The 22,951-nt window shown below is 39.4% G+C and overlaps 1 protein-coding gene across 2 annotated transcripts in view; it reads left to right on the top strand.

Moving 5' to 3' along the window:
* Nucleotides 1-22,709, top strand: part of TPK1 (thiamin pyrophosphokinase 1) — a 667,330-nt gene extending 644,621 nt beyond the window's left edge. For both annotated transcript variants that reach the window (XM_089687337.1, XM_089687330.1), the window contains exon 9: nt 22,216-22,709. In XM_089687337.1, coding sequence (XP_089543463.1) covers nt 22,216-22,346 — 131 coding nt within the window. In that variant the 3' untranslated portion in view covers nt 22,347-22,709. The remainder of the gene's footprint in view (nt 1-22,215) is intronic.
* Nucleotides 22,710-22,951: the final 242 nt, after the last annotated feature.

Genomic DNA, 22,951 nt, shown 5'->3' with positions numbered 1-22,951 from the left:
TTTATAGTCTCAAATAACACACAGATATATAGTTCACAATCTCCCAGTGGGTAGGGTGAGGTGAAAGATCAGATGGATCTCTATTGACACACGGTGATAGCCAAAAAGGTGATGTATGGTGATATCCAAAACTGGTAAAAGATTGTGCACTCACCAGATGCACAACCAATATGCGCATGTAAGAGATAACCCCTCTCAAGGTATGGTTCCAAGACTCATCAAAGGCAAAGGTCTGGTCAAACTTTACGATGTGGACCCTCAGCTGTCATGCATGGCTCTGTCCCCTGCTATTATGGTATGAGCACGTGTAAAACTGGAAAAACTACACTCACTGGCCACTTTATTAGGTACACCATGCTAGTACCAAGTTAAATCCACATTTGCCTTCAGAACTGCCTTAATTGTTTGTGGCATAGATTCAATAAGGTGTTGGAAACAATCCTCAGAGATTTTGGTCCATATTGCCTTAATAGCATCACGCATTTGCTGCAGATTTGTTGGCTGCACATCCAATGGTGCCGGCGGTGGTAAACGTCACTGTGCCGCAGTTCCTCTGCAGAGCATACCCCCTATGAGTAAGTGCGGTTGCACGAAACGCGTCAGAGGGAACTGCGGCACAGTGACGTTTACCACCGCCGGCACCATTGGGGTCCCGGCGGCCAACTTTATTGTCTGGTCAGTATTGTTTTTATTATACCCTGTTGCTGGATATAATAAACGCACGCATGCTTAAGCGGTATCACGCTATTCTGGCCTCCTTGTTTCTTTCTGGGGCTCTCTGGTGAGCTTCCAATTACCTGCAGAGTAAAGAGCTATAGGGGACAGAGCCATGCATGACAGCTGAGGGTCCACATCGTAAAGTTTGACCAGACCTTTGCCTTTGATGAGTCTTGGAACCATACCTTGAGAGGGGTTATCTCTTACATGCGCATATTGGTTGTGCATCTGGTGAGTGCACAATCTTTTACCAGTTTTGGATATCACCATACATCACCTTTTTGGCTATCACCGTGGGTCAATAGAGATCCATCTGATCTTTCACCTTACCCTACCCACTGGGAGATTGTGAACTATATATCTGTGTGTTATTTGAGACTATAAAGGGCAGTATAATAACTATACCCTGCCTGCGTTTTGCAGGGATACACTCTTGCATTTTTGATATCTTGCATTCTAATCTGATGCCTAAACTATTCCTTTTCAGCAGAACAGCTGGTTCAGTTGAACATTAATTTTTGTGCTTCACACAGTGACAAAAGTGATAGTGCTCTGACAGTAGGCCAAGTTGGGCACTTTTTTAGTCTGAAAAATGTAAAAAGATGTCCTCCTGCGCTCCACAGAGTAACTACACAAAGCCAGCTGCTATCATCTAAACCCTATACCACGGGACAAAATGATATCTAAAAATGCATGAAGCGCTCAGCAATGAGGATACTAAACATGTTAAAACAGAATAAATATAATTGCAAAAATATATAACTTTTTATAAAAGTGACTAGTGCTCAAATGAATAAAATCATGTTCAAACCAAACAAACTATCAGTGTGCCACCCAGTGGCTAAAACTGGTGACAAGTGTACATACTATGTGTATAGAAAGTGACAAGTGCTTTATAAACTATATAAATACATATACATACCATAAATAAATTAATGTACGTAAATTCATGCACAGTGAACAATCACTGGACAAAGTGACAAGTGTTAGGGTAAACAATAAAATTATCAGTCCAAATAAAGTGCAAAAATTTGTACTAACACACTCTTTAAAGTGTAAAGTGCTTTATCTTCCTCCACTTTCAAAATGTGCTCAAAAAAGTGGTCACTCTAGTGCTTGTACCCTCCAGTGACTAGAGTGCCTCCTCACCTCATTCACTCGACCCCTAAGGGCCACAAATCATATATTGATATGATGTTCCACACCGATTATATTCTTTACCATCTGGTAATACTGGTCCCAATGGCTCCACACCACCTCCTCTATCACACCGATATCCACTCAAAATTAATTAGGCATGGACAGGCTCAGCAATATATATCAGGGCCATGGAAGGATAAGCAGAGAAAAACTCCCATAGTGTAATATGTCAGTTTATTCAAATAAAAAACCAGATAAGCAACTCACATGATCCAAGTACAAAACCCACGGTTTCCCATATGTCAGGATCCTGAAGAAGCCACGTGTCCGTGGTGTAACACGTAGAGCGCAGTGACGTCATTTCCGGGTGGAGCTTGGTGACACACTTCCGGTTTTTCCCCATCTTGATTCCTTTAGTACACCCATAACATATGGGAAACCGCGGGTTTTGTACTTGGATCATGTGAGTTGCTTATCTGGTTTTTTATGGCCCTGATATATGTACACTTGTCACCAGTTTTAGCCACTGGGTGGCAAACTGATAGTTTGCTTGGTTTGAACACGATTTTATTCATTTGAGCACTGGTCACTTTTATAAAAAGTTATATATTTTTGCAATTATATTTATTCAGTATTAACATGTTTAGTACCCTCATTACTGAGCGCTTCATCCATTTTTAGATAACTTTTTTAGTCTGGTTTCTTTTCTCCCCGGACCAGGTATGCAAAGAGCACATGCTGTAGGAATATGCATTTGCATACCTATGGCCCCAACATGAGAATGTCAGGCCTGCCAGTAAGTTCCCTAAGCCCTAGATGTTGTAATATATTATACTGTAATTGCATGGGAGTGTGTATGTGTGGGAAGGGGTGCCTAGTCTCCACCAAGTAGAAGTGGAGAGATTTCAAGGCAGCGCAGGGTCGTGGTCTGTTAAAGCGGAGTTCCAGCCGTTGAAATATTTTTTTTTCTAAAGGCACCCACATGAGAGTGGTAGCTTAGGCAATGCAAGTTGAGATCACCTGTACTTGTAATCCTTTGCTTTCCTTATAAAAAATAAATGTACTTACTGCACCCTCATATTATGAATGCTGTCATCTTAAGAGCGGGCACCTGAAGCTCGCTCAGACATTCTTCCAGGAAATTGTGCAGCTGTCTACCCAGCATGCACTTCCCGTTTTTGCTCCTCCGCAGTGTGAAGAAGGAGCAATCTCGCACCTGCGCAGTGTGAAGAAATCCCTGCGATCGCTTCACTTCTGGTCTCGTAATAACGAGAGATTTTGGTATCAGGCATTCCCTAGGACTGCTGGGATAGATGACACTGAAATCCCAGAAGCCCTAGGGAATGCCTGTTGAGACAGAAATTACCAATAAAAGGTATTTAGGAGAAAAGAATCTACATATATATTGCCAAAATGGCTTGTGAAGAGGGAGACCATTGTCTTTCAAGGGAGAAAAAAAAAGGCTGGAACTCTGCTTTAATTATACCACTGAAAAGACTGGCAAATGCAAAAATTAGCTGTTGATCCTGCTAGTACTTGGCCCTTTTTTTTTCGCTTCCTATGGCTGGGTGACAACACCCCCCACAGGCTCCTAATGTTGTGGTTGGGTTGTCAGAATGCTTTCAGGCTATAAGACACCATGCCGATGCATGGCATGCCTGCAGAGTCTCATTTTCAGCCTGTGACGTCACAGGCATCTACTTCTTCTTGCCTGCCTCGAAGCAGACAGCAACATCACAGATTGAGTGAAATACATTTAAAAGGAGAGTGTGCTTCCCTTTTTCTTTTTTTTTTTGCTTGGAATTGGACTCCATGGATCAGTCAACAACCACTGGAGGCCTGCTCCCAGTGTTTGATGCCTGTAATGGGACTAGAAACTTTGCATATACAGCTCAAGTTTGTGTACAGAAAAACTACATATACAAATATCAAGATGCAAACTGTGCATTTAAGTTTTTTTAACTGCAATTCAGCTGTAATTTCAAAATTAGATAAAAATCTAAAACTGCCCAACTCTTTCAAAAGTACCAATAAACAAAATTCTGGCTGGTGCAAGAAAAATAGTGCATGATTAGCATATATATCCAACTTTTGTTCCAAGATAAGCTTGGTTGGTTCACAGGCCAATGGGGAGATCATATGCCACACAATGCATCATGTATGTCCATGTTAGGTGTAAAAGCAGCTTTGAGGGCCTGATCATTTCCAAATGAACAGTCAGAAGCCTTTGTATTTGAATTGTTTTAGGCAGCAGACATAACATGTTGTATACTTGACATTCCATCTCGTAATAATAAATGTTAAAAGAGTGGCAAAAGCACTGAAGTCTTGGAAAAGGGGTAGCCTTCTGAAGCCAAAACTACAATTTGATAATGTTTATATACATATTGTTGACAGGAGTTCAAAACATTGTCAGAATTTGATCAGCTGTCATCTTGTGAGAAGGATTTTCACCTCCTGAGCTGTCAAATGAACAGCCATGTTTCTTATAATAAACCACTTGCCAGCAAACTCTGCTCTGATAAGACATTTTTTTCATTAAAATCTTGTATGACCAACGTGAAAAAAAAATACAGCAGCATTCCCTTATCTTATTTGTGTTAAAAGCAAAAGCTGTATTTCTGTTGGCGCCATAAAAAATGGCTTTTACTTTTAAGAGCTACATAATGCAGTTGTTTGGTATGGAGTTATGTTTGATTAAAGCTTACCCCCATCTAATTTCAAGATTATGCTGCAACCACTTATCATACGCCGGCTAGCCAAGTTTTCCCTTCTGCTGCAGACACCAAAAGGGGAAGGTGCTGCTGTTTTGCAAAAGTGGCTTGCTGAGGAACATAACTACAGCTCATAATATTCCAGCTATGATCTGAAATTGTATGCCATTATTAAAACAGCTTTAAGATGAAGCCTGCTTCATTTAAAATGTAGGAATATTACTGCAAAAATGAAGTCATTCGGCAATTTTATTTCTTTCCTTTTATTTTAGTAAACAAATTGCATAACTGTCTGTGGATCAGCTACCTAACATGTAGTTTAAGTCGGGTACATCAACTAGGATGAGAGTTTGTTAGGGGTTCCTTCAGCAAGGAGCAATTTCTACCTCTCAGATAAGTTCCCACTGACGCCATTAATCTTTTTTAGTTATCTGTAAGGGGGCATTTCTTCTCAATGACTACAGGTGCAAGATGCATTCTTCCCAATTACCATCACACTAATGTATCAAGAGTTGTCGATATAATAATTTTTGGCAAGGGTTCCCAGAGAGTGGAAAGTTATTCAAGGGTTCCTCTGTGTTAAAAAGGTGGAGGAAGGCTGGTTTATGTTGTAGTTTTAAAAATGCGGACCCTTTCCTTTGCACATTTATGGCAAAGTAAAAGGGCGCTTAGCTTCTCCCACCTCATTGGCATGTACTCACTTTTTGCACTCCCATCGCCACTCCATTAGGCTTTCTGTAGCAAAGAAAAATATCCAGCACTTCAAGGTATAGGTGAAAATTAGTCAACAAAAATCAACCATTCCCTCTGCTTCTGGAGTGAGATCTTCTGTGAGTGATTTTACAAATGTAATCTTAGACTCAGAGCCATGGATAAGGGCGTAACACCAGTCCTGTACAGAACCCAAGCCACTAGGGGGGCCCAGGCAGCTGGGTGAATTGGATGTAGGCAGGGAGGGTGATCGGCACTGTGGGGGGAGGTAATTACTGGAACCGATCCCCTGTATGGCTCTCTCTGCAGTAGATGAGAACTGGCTTTTTCTCCTCTCCCTCCTGCTGGCTTTCAGCTGCTGCAGAGAGAGCCGTACAGGGGATAGTTTCCAGTAATTTCCCCCCCCGCCTCACCCATCACCCTCCCTGTGCACCGTGCATTTCCCTCTGCTGCCTAGGCCCCCCTGTGTGCCACCACCCTCGCAGTGCTTCTAGCTTCCCTCCTCACCTTTACCAGCCTTTTCTTTCCTGAACAAACACAATGAGTGATCGGCACCGATCACTCACTGAGTTCATTCATAACTGAAGCATAGTAAACTTTGTTTTCTTTGGGGGGCCCTGTCAGGTTGGCTGTATGGAACCCCGCTGTTTCTAATAGCAGCCTTGCATAGACTGGGTTACTTTTCTCAGTATTTATATGTGCCACTCCATCACATTTTACATGCAGAGAAACCCATAAAATTGTTCATTCATTCATGAAAATGGGGTAAAGATGCCAGATCTCTCTGATACTCTGAAAAGGACGCAGGATGAAAGGTTAGGAACCACTGCATAATGCATTATTGGTATTTTGTAAAAAGAACAATCAAATTATGTATTAGAAAAACTAACAAATATTTATATTAAAAAAAAAGATCACACAATGACCCAAATGCTTTGCCTCATGGGGTGATTTTTGGGCCGTTTCACATCTATGTGCATGTAGTTATGAGTATTTTTGATGCACATTATTACATTGATATCTAAATACATGTTTATATGCTTTTGTGTTTTGAACGTTCATTTTACATGTATATGTTATGTAAGAAATACATAATAGGCATTTTTCCAGGTAAATTTACTTTTCGAATATACTGGGATACATATGTTTTTGTGCATTTATTATTTTTTCCAGTTGACCTACATGTTTTAAGATACAACAAGCTGCTTGTCCAAAAAAGTGCTATGCTGCTGCACATGGAAGTAAACCAACCACAAGGTAATGAATGAAACTGAGCCCTTTGTGTTTTGCTGTGGCGTGTGCCCAGTCATCCTTCTACATAGCAGTGAGAGGTGTCTGTGTTCTGTTCCTGAATAAAGAACTCTTCACTTCATATGAGTAACACAGCTGCTGCTATCTTTTTGATTGGCTGCTTACAGCTCTGATCTGTGAAGTGTGTCATTAATCAATATAATGGAATGGAAATGATGGGCAAAGATGCATGTCTAAAGGACCTCTTATATTGTACGCAAGAACTGCTAATGTGCATTTTAAGTTCTCTCCTTTTTTAAAAAGAACATAAATAATGTTAATTTGCAATATTTAATGATTTTACTAAAGTGGCTGCACAGCTTCATAGTAACGTCAAACCATAGATAAAATCTCCTGCTTTTTAATCTCACTGGACTTTTTTGTACAACCTTTGTGATTTTTTGTATATAATTGGAAAAACATATTACATTTCTTTGGTTTGTAAATAGAAAGGACATTTGTATTCGAGACTCACATGGATCTGAGGCAAATCCAGTTTGTTCATAATTTACAGACATAGCTAATTAATGCATATGTCTTGACACCAACCAACTGCTAATAATGACCTTTCTTGCTTTTGTACTTTGGTCAGATGGCTTAGAAGGGCCAAAAAGAGGATATTTGATTAACCGCTTTCCCACTGCACTATAGCAGAAATACTGCTACAGGGCAGCATGGCTGTGCAAAATCACGTATATACACGTGATTTTGCATTTCCGGGTAAGGGGCGTGCACGAGCCCTACCTGTGCCGCCATTGGTGGCCTCACCTGTTGATCACCGGGTCCCAGCCGGTGCTTCCCTGCCGGCACCTGGCGATCGCCATGTATCACCGACGGGGGAGACACCTGTATGTAAACAATACAGATCTCTCTCCTGTTGGCTCCTATACATTGCTTTGTATTGCTCTGCATAGCAGAGCAATTCAAAGCAATGTGCTTACACAGTAAAGCACACCGTAAAACACAGCACAGCATGCAGTTAACCCTTTAATCGCCCCAGATTTTAACCCCTTCCTGCCCAGTGTCATTAGTACAGTGTCAGTGCTTTTTATTAGCACTGATCACTGTATTGGTGTCACTGGGGATGTCAGTGACAGTCAGTTCCCCCCCAGTGTTAGAATGTCCGCCTCAGTCCTGCTATAAGTCGCTGATCACCGCCATTAATAGTATTAAAAAAAAATTCCAGTATTGTATAGATACTGGAAATTTATTTTTTATATGCCAGTAATGAAAAAAAATTCCAGTATCTATAGCATCATTTGTAGAGGCTATAACTTTCAGGTAAACCAATTAATTTACATGTATTGGTATTTTTTTTAGCAAAGAAATGCAGCAGAATACATTTTGGTCTAAATTTATAACAAAATTTTATTTTTTTTTGTAATTTTTATTACTGGACATGTTTAATAGCAAAAAGTCAAAAATATATTTTTTTTCCAAAATTGTAGGTCTTTTATTTTTATAGCGCAAAAAATAAAAACCATGGACGAGGTATGAAAAAGTCATGGTTTGGCCTCCATCCTTCCCTGACCTCAATCCTATTGAGAACCTTTGGATGTAAACTGCCTCCCACCCTCATAGATCTTTTGCTTGAGGATGCTCCAAACAGCAGCTCTGGGAGGCTATTCTGACATCTTGCAAACAAATTCAAGCAGAAACTGTCCAAAAACGCACAAGTTCAATGGATGCAAGACTTGTGAAGCTGCTATCAAATAAGGGGTCCTATGTTACAATGTAACGTGACCTGTTAAAATGTTTAAAAAGTTTGATTGAAATAGCTTTTGATTTCAGTAAATATGCTGCAAACACAACAAATGACAATTTTCAGTTCTTTACAACCTATAAAGTGTTTTGAAACTTACTGTGCGTAATAATTTGGAACAGTGCATTGTAAGTGTTTTATGTTTAAAAAAAATACTGTTGTTATTAGGAGGTTTGTTCAATAAAATGTGAACTGTACACTTAATAGTTGATAACATGAGAATTATGCTGACTGTTATTTACATCAATTATTTAGGTAAATGAGAAAAATATAATTTGCATAATAATTTGGAACATGTTGTAGATGTAGAACAGTGATATAAAAAAACAGAGATTATGTGACTTCAAAGAAAAATATTCCAAAAAAAGATATTAATTAATTAAAGTCAATTAAGTGTTCTCCTGTGTCCTCTCCTTGAGATAATGACCATCGTGTGCATCTGTTACAGAATTCCAATGCAAAACATCCTCCACCATAAATCTGCTCACCTCCAGCAGTGTGACCTCACATTTTACAATGCTTTGGTCTAACTGCACTTTTAGTCCCAAATGTATGGACTCTGAAGATCAAATTGCTGAATAATAACTCCAAAGAATGCTCCCTCTAGATAACCGCCTCAGGCTCAGCCGTATTCCTCATAAACAAAAGCTCAACGTAGTGCTTTATCCTTTAAAAACTTTTATTGCACAACAAACATAAGAAATGCACTCACATTCAGTAGGTGCATAACTGCACCAGGTATGATGAACATCCAGTAATGTACTAATTAGGCACAAGATGCCAGTATCATCCCCAACAGCATAGACCAGTCCAGGCTCCAAAATGTCACTATACAGTGTATATTGCAAGGCAATGCACAGGCCCTATGTGTAGCTGCAATTGCCTACAGATATGACATCGCTCCAGGACAGGGGCGGACTGACCATTTGGAAACTCGGGCACTGCCCGAGGGCCCAGGGTCAGTAGGGGCCCCATGAGATGCCCCTGGTACCTTTTTCATAGGCTTTTTTGAGTTTAGGCAAGGACACAGGGGCCCCATGATCCCCTATTGCCTGGGGGCCCCATGAGTAGTCAGTCCGCCCCTGCTCCAGGATTGGCATGGTTCTATACTACTACAGGAGTGTGAGGGGACTCTGTGCCGGTCTGCACCTGCCCTTCACAGCTTTAGTCTTCAGTTATTACTAAAATCAGTAATAATCAAATTCAGAGGCAATTATTTATTATGATAAAGAGTAGATACATTTATATAGTCTTACAGATACAACTGGCTCTTTGAGAGCAACCAAAAAGCTGATGAAATGGAGTTTGACACTCTAGTACATTTCTGACAATTCTCCATCATTAAAAATACTCTGCTGTTGGAAAATTGTACACAGCTATATAATCTGTGATATCTTAATGTATTTGTTTGACCAGGGCAGGGACAGGCTTACTAGGGAAAAAAAAATATCATTTAACCACTTCAAGTCCGGACACTTTCACCCTCTGGCCCCTTCTTATCCAGGCCAATTTTCAGCTTTCAGTGCTGTCACACTTTGAATTGCACGGTCATGCAACACTGTACCCATATGAATTTTTTAGCATTTTATTGAGACAGATAAAACTTTATTTTGGTGTTATTTATTCACCACTGGGATTTTTATTTTTTTGCTATATAAATGAAAAAGTCCAAACATTTTGAAAAAAAAGTGTTTTTCTTAAAACATTTTGCAAATAAATAATCTTTCTTCATAAATATTGGCCAAAATGTATTCATCTATCTTTTTAGTAAAAACAAAATAACCCAAATTAGTTTATAACCAAAAAGTATAATTTTTCAAAAACATTTTTACATTTTTATTTTTTTTTATATTATTATTTATGGGTTTTTTTTCCTTAACATACTGTCACCCTAGCAGTACAGTGTCACCATAGTGACACTGTACTACTTGTGGGGGGGTGATGAAGATTTTTTTTTACACTGATTGCTTTTACACCCATAAATGCTGTAAAAGCAATAATTTCTCCTTCTCTCTGACTGCATTCTTGCAGCCATTGAGAAATACTGTGAGACCCATGATTGGTTACAGCTTGTCACATGGTACAAGGCTGTTGTGAATAGCCTTGTACCATGTGACCTCTGTGATCATTCATAGATTTCACAAGTAGTAAGCAATGATGTCAGGAAGTGACATCTTCTTCACTGTCATCACTGATAGGCCAATCAGGGATCACATGAAACGGGACCTTACACAGAGGTCCCGTACAGCGATCAGTGTTCTGCTGTGTCCAGAGGTGCCGCGCACTCCTAGGGAGCGCTGACAGGCAGGGAAGCGGGAGGACATTTATAAACGGCCACCCGCTCCTGCACTGCTCCCGTCCAGGTGTTTATATACATGGGTTGGATGGGAAGTGGTTAAAGAAATGTAAATATGTAAACATGCTTTACAAAAATACACAAAAAGCCTAAAAAAAACACAGCTCACAACAGCATTATTAAACTGTAGTGTCACTGGCCAAATTCTCCTGAGTTAAGGGCTTTAGCTTTATTTTCTTTCAGAGTATACTTTCCTATAGCCTTTAGGTCTATATTGGCTACTTCCACCATTCAATTCAGACCTGTTACCGCAGGGTAAAAAATGTAGGTGCTGTACCAAAAACCCATATTTTGAAATGGTGTAATGAATCGGAAAGGAGTTCTGTTGATATTTTTAAATTTTAAATTGTTGCTTGGATTAAATATCAATTACACATCGAAAATATGTGATGCCGGAATACAGTGACACTGGCAATGTCTGTGAAAATTGTATGGTTTCCTAATGTTACATAAAGCTTAAAGGCATCTCCCAAGCATAGAATTTAATGGAGTGGTGTTTTTCCAATATTGCCATCGAATTCACAGTAAAAGGAGCGCCCTCTCCATGCTGTAATATTTAAAAAAAACATTTTGGATTGGTACATGTCCCTCTTAGCAGGGCAGTTCCCCTTATCCTTTTTTGACAATACCTATTAGCCTTTAGAATGGCCATAATGTTGTATCAAGAGTTATCACTTCCAGTCTTTGAATCCGATGCATGCCAGTTCTCCAAAGGCCCCCAAGCAACATATGTTGACAGATATGTATTTTTGTCATTCCCAAGACAGGCAAATAACTTTAGAATCTTAAATGACGGTAATGTTCCATTATGCATGCTGAAAGATGCCTCTGGCCAGTGCTACAGATATTTAATCAGAAATGCTTGTTGAACATCATTCATTACCTAGATATGGAAAGATTATAGTAGGAGATACATAAATCTTTATCGTATTGTTTGAAAATATGTCCCTGGGCTAGCATAAAAGGAACTCCAAAGCAAACATGAAGCTGATTGCCTACTCCTCTCCCTTACATGCAGTACACAGAGGCCATTTTATGATACTGAGGCTCTAAGAAAATTGTCCATAGTAACCAATTATTCCTGATTGTCGTAATGCATGTCAAAGAATACTACATAAAAGCTGATTAGCTGCAATGGGTAGCATCTCTACTTTTATTTCAATTTTATTAACCATCTCAGTCATGTTCTATGCTTTCATTCTGGCACAGGGAGAATTTCTGGATGCTTACATAGTGCTTAAGAAGCAATGCTGTGCTGCCCATGCACAATGCAAGGCATCTAGCTGTTTGAATATAGCTGGAAGTAACTGGGCATTTGAATTAAATGAACAAATAAGCAGAACTCAAGCTTGTCCTAAGTTTTTTTTGTAGTTTACAAGGTTTGGCTATCATATCTGAAAAAAAATATATATTACTGAAATCTGTCCAGAGTCATGGTACCATGTGGGCTATTGGTAGCCTGTAGTGAAACATAGTGAACAGCTACTATAGTGTGTATTACGTGAGCAGGTATTGCTCATATTAGACTCTAATAAAAGGATTACACATTAGTAATGATTTATTTATTTATTTCAGGTACTTCTATAGCGCCATCAATTTACGCAGCGCTTTACATATATATTGTACATTCACACCAGTCCCTAACCCTCAAGGGGCGTACAATCTAAGGTTCCTAACTCACATTCATATACAAAGGCCAATTTAGACAGGATCCAATTAACCTACCAGCATGTCTTTGGAGTGTGGGAGGAAACTGGAGTACCTAGAGGAAACCCACGCAGGCACAGGGAGAACATGCAAACTCCAGGCAGGTGGTGCCGTGGTTGGGATGCGAACCAACGACCCTAGTACTGCCAGGCTGCAGTGCTAACCATTTAGCCACTGTGCTGCCCTTTTTGCCCATTGCTTGTAACTACCAAACAGCAACCACAAAATTAATATTAAATCGTTCTTCATAATTTTATCATAAGTAAACTACAAACACAAGTTAGAATCATTTTGGTAAATTACTTTATTTATCTGGCATTAGATATGCTAGTGTATGATCTTCTGTTGTGTATGATCACATCATAAAATGTCTTGTCATCTGTGAAATAAACACAAGCATATTACTTCTTTATTACCAGTGACATTCATACTATGTTTAAAGACCAATCTTTGTAAAGCTTTTCTTGATGTTTGATGATTAGTTGTGGTTTTATGATTAAAGTATATCTATAGCCAAACTTTAGTTTCAGTTTTGGATGGAATAGGGAATAGTTTAAAAACTCTGTACTGCATTTAGGAAATTTTTCCTTCCTATGCAGAAGACACAACATGTAGTGATACAAATTTTCTCAAAAAGGAGGTCAAATGTGAAGACACTTGGAGGTGCCTGCTAACCAGTGAAAGTGAAAATTTATTTTTCCTTTGCTACATGTTTGATTTAAAGCTAAACTCCTGAGAAGGTAAATATCCTCCCATTTAGTAAATTTAGTATTTGCTGCTTATCTTAAGCTATAATTCCTGCAAAAGGTTTTTGAAGTAATTAGTTTAATAGGAATAGTTCAATTATATCTGCTAGTTATATTGTTTGTCTACAATGGAATACCGCTGTTGGCTTGAGTCCACACTGGACTACTTAGATGAATCAATATTTCAGTTTTTCAAAAATAACCAAATTAGTGAAAAAGCACTATAAAGCCTAACTCCTGAGTAATGAAATATCCTCCATTGCTGGGGGCTGCCCCAGCACTGCAAGGGCTAAGGACTTGAAAGGTGTAGGGAACAGGAAAAGGAGTTTTATTTACTTAATCCTCCACTGTCCCAGCAAACAGTGCTCCCCTACAGTGAACTCTTCTTGAGTATCTGTACATTCAATGCATGCCTTTAAGCCCTGCATCAGTTTTGATGATTTAGAGGGCATTCGATCGCTGGAGCATAGAGAAAAAGAAGCTCCAAGGACCAGTTTTGCAACATATGGAAGCTTGTTGAAGTGGAGCATTGGGTAGGTAAACCAAACCGAAGGCATGTATTGAATGTACAGATGCTGAGTAAGAGTTCACTGCTGGAATGTAGGGGAGCACTGTTTGTAAAACTGCTTTTCCTGTTCCCTAGACATTTCAAGTCCTTAACCGTTGCACTGCCGGGGCAGCCCCACAGCAATGGAGAATATTTCATTACTCAGGAGATAGGCTGTAAAGTTTTACTTACTTAATCCTCCACTGTCCCAACAAACAGTGATCCCCTACATTCCAGCAGTGAACTCTTCCTCAGCATCTGTACATTTAATGCATGCCTTTGCTTTGGTTTGGTTTACCTACCCAATGCTCCACTTCAACCAGCTTCCCTATGTTGCAAAACTGGTCTCTGCAGCTTCTTTTTCTCTATGCTCCAGCAATCGAATACCCTCTAAGATCATCAAAACTGATGCAGGGCTCAAAGGCATGCATTGAATGTGCAGATGCTGAGGAAGAGTTCACTGTAGGGGAGCACTGTTTGCTGGGACAGTGGAGGATTAAGTAAGTAAAATTCCTTTTCCTGTTCCCTAGACCTTTCAAGTCCTTAACCTTTGCAGTGCCGGGGCAGCCCCACAGCAACCGAGCATATTTCATTACTCTGGAGATAGGCTTTAAAGTGTTTTTTTTCACTAATTCAATTATTTCTGAAAAATTGAAATATTGATTCATGTGAGTATCCCAGTGTGGACTCAAGCCAACAGTGGTATTCCATTGTAGAGAAACAACATAACTAGCAGATATAATTGAACTATTCCTGTTAAACAAATTACTTCAAAAACTTTTTCAGGAATTATAGCTTAAGATATGCAGCAAATACTACATTTACCACCATTAGTTATAGCATCAAATTTGTCACAAAAAGCAGAGTCACACATTAGATTTAAATGGCCTGAAAATGAAGAAATTAACTTCAAACTTCAGTGTACCATCTGGAATATAAGCCACAGGGAATTGGTACAGGTTTCCTGTATCCAGCTCCCACAGTTCATTGTCCTTACGTATATTCTTAGTATTACCATTTCAGCCAGCATAATGTTTAATGTAGCTTTGCCCTGCAGTTTTGTAGCACGCAGCTTGCACCTGGATAATATTTGATAAAACATCTTCATGGACCGCTACTGCTGACTGTGCAGACCTCAGGATAATAAATTAGGCCACAAGATGGATTTATCTAAACAGTAAAGAGTCTTCTGTGCTGAATCCGCATATTTAAAACATTAATCCACTTTGTACAGCTTTAATGAGGCCTGAGGATCAACATAAAGATATGTTTCCTTGTACTGTGTACGTTCAAAGCCAGGGGTGAAGTACCATGTAGTGTGCTTACTACTTTTGGTAATTAGTGCTTTTCAGTGCTGTAGAGTTAATTGGTTAAAGGATAGGTAAATATTTTTCAAACATAGCACTGAATGTACACAAAATAAGGTGTATTATAATTATAATCATACTATGGTTCATTATGTTTTTCAATAGTGTACAGGAAAAATTTTCACAATACATACATTTTAAAATCAATTAAGGTAACAGGAATGCATATTAGTTTAGTTTTTTTTAAGGCAGGCAGCAAAATAATTTTTTTCTTTTAATCAGATAGCTATAAACTATTGCATAATAATCTTTTGTGTTCTTCTTTTGAGTCAGTAGGCGGAGCTGTAGTCTCCTTTTCAGTTATTCTACTATTTCAGCTTTCAGTTGTGCTACAAAAAGACCATTGTTTTTAAAAACTCAGTACGTCACCACAGGATTGAATCTGGTCTTATCATACAGCTTAGTCTTCAGTTGGACAAACTAAGAATTGTTATGAGTGTAACTCAAAATTCATTAATGTGAACCTACACATTGCCAGATCACATTATTATTTTGAATTAAAATATATCACTTCCTTGCCAAAAATAGAATATTGTTGTTCCTTAACTCGCAGCCTAGATCATCTGGTCCTTGCCTACTATTCATTAATGCAATAAGTCTTGATTTCAATCAGAAATGGTCACAAAAGCTGCACCTATGTGCAGAGATAATCACAACACAAAAGCAGTTTTTAATAGATTACCATACTTTGACAAGAATGTTTTAATTAAGTTGATCTCTATTGCATAAAAAGACTGTAGATGTCCTCTGAAAAGCACAGAAAAGCAGTGGGTTTTTGAAGGATGTGTATATATTTTTAGTGAACTTATTCTTTGCTGCTTCTTTCCCTGCACCAGCACACTGACTATAGCCCCCAGACAGGGGTGGACTGACCATTCGAGCACACTGGCACTGCCCGAGGGCCCGGGGTCAGTAGGGGGCCCCATGAAATGCCCCTGGTACCTTTTTATAGGCTTTTTTGGGTGTGCTTTGAGTGTGGGCAATGACACAGGGGCCCCATGATCCCCTATTGCCCGGGGGCCCCATGATTTGTCAGTCTGCCCCTGCCTCCAGATGCCTACTACAGCAGTGCCTGGAGATCCTTACAGTGCAGCTGTCATGGCACAGGTTCTGGCTGAAATATTCCAAAAAACTCTGTTGTACTGAAAAATATGCATCACAGTCTCTATTCATTTCAGGCTAGCCTCAGTAAAGATCACTGTTGTGGGTATGTAGAAAAGTAGTAGAAAAGAGTAGAAAATGTTCACTTTGAAAATTGAATGGTATTAAAGTGGTTCTAAAGTCAAAAGATTTTTTTTACCTTAATGTATTCTATGCAGTAAGGTAAAATAAAACTACCCACTAGCTGTGCATCCCCCACCCCTTGCTCCCTAAACACTTACCTGAGTCCTACATTGAACCAGTGCTGTGTCCGTCTGCAGAGCTTCTCTCCTCTCTAACAAAAAATTAAAACATTGGTGCTTGAGAGAAAGGAAGAACTAAAAGTCCAGAATTGTAGGGGAGTAGTCCGTATTATACAGTTTTCCAATGAGGAGTATATTGTAATCAGCAATATCAGGAGGCAGCACCCTAAGAGTAAAGCTGAACTCTGTGCATGGAGAAGAAAAGGAGAGAAGGGCGCCAAACTAAGTGCAGTATTAAAAGGTTATTTTATTGAGCAAGGTAACTGAGGTAACTCACTAGATAACAATGGAGAAAAGCATGTATCTCGGGATGGACATCGTCCTTCAAAGGTCCCGGAAGCTGGTGGAGAGGGTAGAATACCATCTAGGAGCCAAGGATGCTGTGGGGGCCTGGTCTCCCAATTCCATGCTGGTAGCATCCAGCAGCTGTGATAGAAACTAGACCTGACGAAGAAGCTGACACTTCAAAGCACGTTACCGTCCCCTCTTGCGGCATTACGCTCACGTGGTGATGTCACGTCTGCCTGGCCGCCATTTGCGTTCCAGCATGGTTTCTATCATAGCTGCTGGATGCTACCAGCGTGGAACCGGGAGACCAGGCCCCCACAGCCTTGGCTCCTAGATGGTATTCTACCCTCTCCACCAGCCTCCGGGACCTTTGAAGGACGACGTCCATCCCAAGATACATGCCTTTTCTCCATTGTTATCTAGTGAGTTACCTCAGTTACCTTGCTCAATAAAATAACCTTTTAATACTGCATTTAGTTTGGCGCCCCTCTCTACTTTTCTTCTCTCCTCTCTCCCTGCTCTCACAGGCTTCACTGAAAGCAGTGGGAGCCATTGGCTCCTGCTGCTGTCAAAACCTGAGTGGGGACAGGGCCAAGCTGCGCTGTGTGTGTCTATTTAGGCATGCAGCCCGACTCGGGAGTGCACCTGTACATGTGCCCTCATAGCAAACAGCTTGCCAATGGGCACACGCAGAAAGGGATGAGTGGAGAGCATCAGTGGGGGATTCCAAGGAGATAGACCTCTTTTTTTATTTTAATTTTAAAAAGATTGGCTTTGAATCAGGGGAACCTGCGCTAATGTGGAAAATCCAACTGTAAACACACACTTCACATCAATGTCTCACTAAGGCCCTATTCACATCTGTGCAGTGTGATGCGTTAAGGTAGGCCAGCTATTTAAATGTGCTGCCATTGCACCAAAGTGCACCAAAGCACCAAAACAGGCCAGAAAATGTACCTGCACTATTTTCTCCAGGGCTGTGCACTACAACATTGAGGTGGCGTTCAAAATGCATGGTGTTTGTGTTACTTTGTCTGTTAGGGCAATGCGTAGGTGTGAAGTGAACCTAAAAAAAGGGCATTAGAAGGGAAGATTTTCCTGAACCCATCAGGACTTTAGGTGACTTTATTTTTCAGTTACTCTATAGGGCTGGTTTAAAAAGCAGCAGTCCTAAGTCCCAGAGCATTTTTTTTTTTCATTTCAGCAATGTCTCAGTTCTGCACAGTATACCTTTTTAGCATTTGTAGTCCACCCTAATGTATAATACTCAAATAAAAAGATAGGGCTTTAATTTGGTAGAGAATTTAGATTCATGCATTTTTTTGTTTCCCTTCATTTTTGTTAGAAATGAAAAAAAAAAATTAAGAATACATTTTCTTCCCGTTTAATGGGCCACTGGCTTGGTCAAATAGGGGTCCATATACCTGGAGATTTTTCAAGAAGCACCCCTTCTGCAAAATGCATTAAAAAGACTTAAAGAATGGTCACAGAAAAAGCACTATAGGCTTAAATGCTTCACCCTTTTCGGAATGGACATGTTGCCACACATTTTACATACTGTATATTCCAAACTCCTCCTATAAAACGTTTATTAAGCTACGATTCGCCCTGCTTCATTACATGTTGCTCAATCTACCATCATCTGCACTTTGATGTCCTAGTTCACCACAAACAATCAAGGGTCTGGGCCTTCACCTCTTGGAAATTTAATAAAAGGCTTTACCTTGGACACATCTACAAGATTGTCCCTCCTGTTCTGCCCCTCCAATCTATTTATCTCCTCTCCTGTGGGTGTGGGACTCATTACTTAAAAGGACCAATTTTTTCTCTTATTCAGGCCCCATGACCCATATATTGAGAAACCCAGCTTTCACTCCAGGCTTCCATGCAACCTCTCTTTTGAAGTGGACAAGTGGGGACATTTTTCCCTATTTCCACAATATTATGTGCTGGTCATCTGGAACCTCTCACCACTATAACCACAGACCAACCCCTTCATCCCAGCCCTTGGCTTCTCTCACCACAGAAGAATAGAAAAAGAATGGAATGGAAAAGAAGAATAAAACATGAAGAAGGTGTGCAGGGAAGGAAAGATATAGGGGTGTGGCAGGGAAAACTAGAGGGCAGGGTAGTAGTTGATTGTATTGACACACTGTAAATGTCTCTTCCTCATACAAAATAAAAATTCCCTTCTGATTCTTACTGCTCATGGTGCTTCATGAAAGAAGGGGGGACCTTGTTGCACATTTGGTGGTCCTGCCTTCCGATTTTGATTTTCACAATATATGAACAGGTGATGAACCTCAGCATCTCTGGGACATCAGAAATTGCCCTCCTGTGTGGGTCTTGATTCCTATTGCCAATAAAGGTCTTCGCTTTTTTCTAGCTGCTAGAATTATGATACCTAGACACTAAAGATCTGCCCATCCTCCTCCTGTCAAGGAATGGAACTCCAAAATCATTTGTTTGCAGCAAAAGGGGGAACCAACGGCTTGATTGCATGATAAATATGACCAATATAATCTCAACCTGAAGTATCTGGATAGCTTATATTAGCTCTGACCGCTTCAGAAATCTTCTATAAGATTGCCAATCAGTACCCTATGTATTTGGATGAAAGGCTACTCCTTTCAGAGACTAACCAGCACTACCTTTTCCTTTCCCACATCAATTTAGCTTCCTTTCCACTGCAAACCTTCTTTCTGCTTTATTATTTGATTTTATATTTTTTTATTTTATTTCCTACTTTACAGCTTAACCTAGTATACAGGAAAATTTGAGCCTTTCTCACCCCCACATCCTGTACAGTTATTCCCTCACAAATTTGGGTTACCCCAGGCCCTGCCCTGACCCTCTGGCATGGTTGATGATATATCCTCTTATCATATCTTGTAGTATATGCCAATTCTTTGTACATGTTTTGTACATAAAATGTTTAAAAAACTTTTATTGTTAAAAAGAAACTGTATTTTCTGTCATTTTTCTTAGCCATATTAGTGCATTGTTTATGTAACATAGTGGACTGATAAAGCTTAAAGTGAACATTTGCATTTTACTTTTGAAGATCTTTATTCCCCCTTTGACCCTGCATTGCAACACAAGCAGGGGAAAGAAAACCGTTTGCGTTTTTGGTCAGCAAGACAATAAAATATTAAGTTGGATTGACAAAGTAACACAGCAATGCTTTCGCAGGTTTGTAATTGCTAAAAATACAAAAGATATAGCATTCACTTACGTGAGCATTTGATGCTTGCATAGCAAACGCAAATGTCATCCAGATCATCCAACATAATTGTTGCAACAGAAATATCATCTTTAGTGTAAACACAATGTGGAAACCATATGTTTAGTGCTATTTGGAGTGCTGTGTAGCAAGACTGGAATCCCAGGGGCTGAAAGATTCAGCTTCTGGGCATAGCGATGGGTCCCAGTCGTCACTGGCAGCTGACGGTTTCTAGTGCTGGTGCTTGCGAGGGCCCACAGGAGGTGCTGAGTGTCAGTGCTGTTATAAAATTGTGCCTGGGACTCAAGTGGTTAATAAATGGCCTTACATTTATAAAGCAGAGTGCTATTGAATGAAATATATATATATACATACATACATACACACTCACACACATCTGTGCTCAAAAGTTTGTATACCCTGGCAGAAATTGTGGCATTGATATTGAAAATATGACTGATGATGCCAAAAAATGCTCTTTCATTGAAGGATGATGATCATAGGAAGCTATTTCCTATCAAATAGTTGTTTGGCTTTTTAAATCATAATGATAACAGAAATCACCCAAATGGCCATGATCAAAAGTTTACATACCCTGGAATGTTTGGCCTTGGTCCAGACACACAAGGTGACACACACGGGTTAAAATACCAATTAGAGGTTAATGTTCCACATCTGTGGCTTTTTAAATTGCAATTGGTGTCAGTGTATAAATAATCAATGGGTTTGTTAGCTCTTACATGGAAGCACTGACTAGGCTAGATACTGAGCCATGGGGATCAGAAAAGAACTGTCAAAAGTCCTGGGTAACAAGGTAGTGGAACTTTATAAAGATGGAAAAGGACATAAAAAGATGTCCAAAGCCTTGAATATGCTAATCAGTACTATTAAATCACCTATTAAGAAGTGGAAAGTTCGGGGATCTCTTGATACCAAGTCATGGTCAGGTAGACCAAGAAAGATTGCAGCCATAACTGACAAAAGAATTGTCCGGGATACAAAGAAAGCAAAATGGACTAGCCTGCTGCATCATTTTTTCACTTTGATTTTTGAGTGTCTTTGAATTAAGTCCTCTGTAGGTTGATCATTTTCATTTCCATCAAACGATGGGGTATCCTTAACATCCCAACACATTACCCAGTCCATATCAGTATAGATATCCAGCATGATGTGTTTTCAAAGTGTTCCTAATTTTTTGAGCAGTGTATATACACAGTATACATATCAGTGTATCCCTTTTGCAGTGCATGATGATGATGGTAATTCAGCCCTTTGTACAGACAATGAATTTTTGAAAATACAGTATAACATTGGGCAATATAAGAAACATGGGGAAATCATAATAAAGGAACAGTTATAGTATTGCCATATGAATTACTATTTTTTTTTCTCTTAAGTGCTGTGACTTGCAGTACTTTTGTACTTTTGACCTTCTATGAATAGGTAGTTTTTTTTTTTTTCCTGATCATTCTATGATGCATGAAATATGACCTTTATGTTATTACTTTTTTGTGTTATACACCTATTTTTTTCCTCAGAAAATGAAAAGACACAGTTTTTCCTTCTGCGCTTTATAAAATAACGTGCTGCGAGAATACAGAAAAGTCCTAATATAAAATAAGAATTTATCAAGGCATGTTCTTTTTTATCAGTCTTAGATCAGACAGCGATATCATAAAGATCAGTGTACTCATAAAAGGTTCCATAGAGTACAATCGCAGGGATACTTTGGGAAATTTTGGGCTCCATTGTCTGCTCCAATGTTCTAAGTATTTCTTTTAAAAGATGTAAGGTTCACAAAAATAAGTCAATTTTGCCATCTAGTGACTAAAATACAGAACTGCTATAAAAACTTGTATTTTCAAACTAATAAATTACCAATCGCTTTGGTAATTATGGCTAATTTATTATAATTTTTCAGCATGCATTGATTATTAGATTATACATTATTGGATTTTTGGCTGAAAATATTAACATTCTGAAAACAGAAAATTGGGGGAACATTGAGGTAAATTGACTGCCAAGTTGTACTGTTACTATCCCATCTCACGGTGCATGTGCATAGAAGATACTAGGTATAATATGGTCTGGATGAATGAGAACCTTCAGAGATAAGGGGGTTACAACAGCCTCACTGCATGTATATTGTTAGATGGGATGGCATGCGTTACTTGGACAATAGTGCTGTGCAGAAAATATTCAGAATTCCAGGCAGTAACCATTTTTTTACCTCTTTCTTTTCAGCTGCCGGAGTGCTGGCATTTGGAACATTGGTTAGCACCTCAAATACCTACGATGGCAGTGGCATTGTCACAGTGGAAACTGATAGTCCTCTAGTATGGACCATGGGAATTAAGTCCTCCATCCATGAATGAAAACTAAAGAAAAGATTCTACAAAAGCAGCTTCTAGAGGATAATTAAACTGTAACAAAATGATCAAATGATTATCCTCATGGGAAACAAGTTATTTAAAAGCCAAACTTTATTACTATGTGAAATACTGATATTTTGTACATTTGCCAATACATAGGTCCAAATGTTTATCAAGAAAAGTTTGCCAAACTGGGTGTTCTCACAATTAGCATGATTGACTATAATGTGGGCAGACTTAAAATGGAAATTCACTCAAAACGTGAACTACTGCTTATTCTCTGAAGAAGAAAAGAAGTGCCACTAAGTGCAGTATAAACCACTATTTAATAGGTGCCAAATGCAGGACAACTCACATTTATTTGTGATAAAACAGGCTCATAAGGTGCATTCTCATAGAGGTGGAGAGATGGCTGTGTCCTGGCTATGACAGCCACGTCTGCGCTCAGGGAATCGTGGTAACAGGAAAAGAAAAGCCAGCCGGCATGTGGAGTCTCCTAAAGATGGCATCTGGAACACACGTTGAGGCGCAACGTCGGCGTGATGATGTCAAAGACCAGCATGCATAGCGACGTGTTTCAGAGCATACACTAACCTCTGAGGGTGGAA

Source organism: Staurois parvus, unplaced genomic scaffold (genome assembly GCF_062004578.1).
Source record: "Staurois parvus isolate SC_StPar_1 unplaced genomic scaffold, SC_StPar_1.0 ptg000020l, whole genome shotgun sequence".
Classification (NCBI taxonomy): domain Eukaryota; kingdom Metazoa; phylum Chordata; class Amphibia; order Anura; family Ranidae; genus Staurois; species Staurois parvus.
Note: the sequence above shows the minus strand (reverse complement) of the source record. Positions and strands in the feature narration are given on the sequence as shown.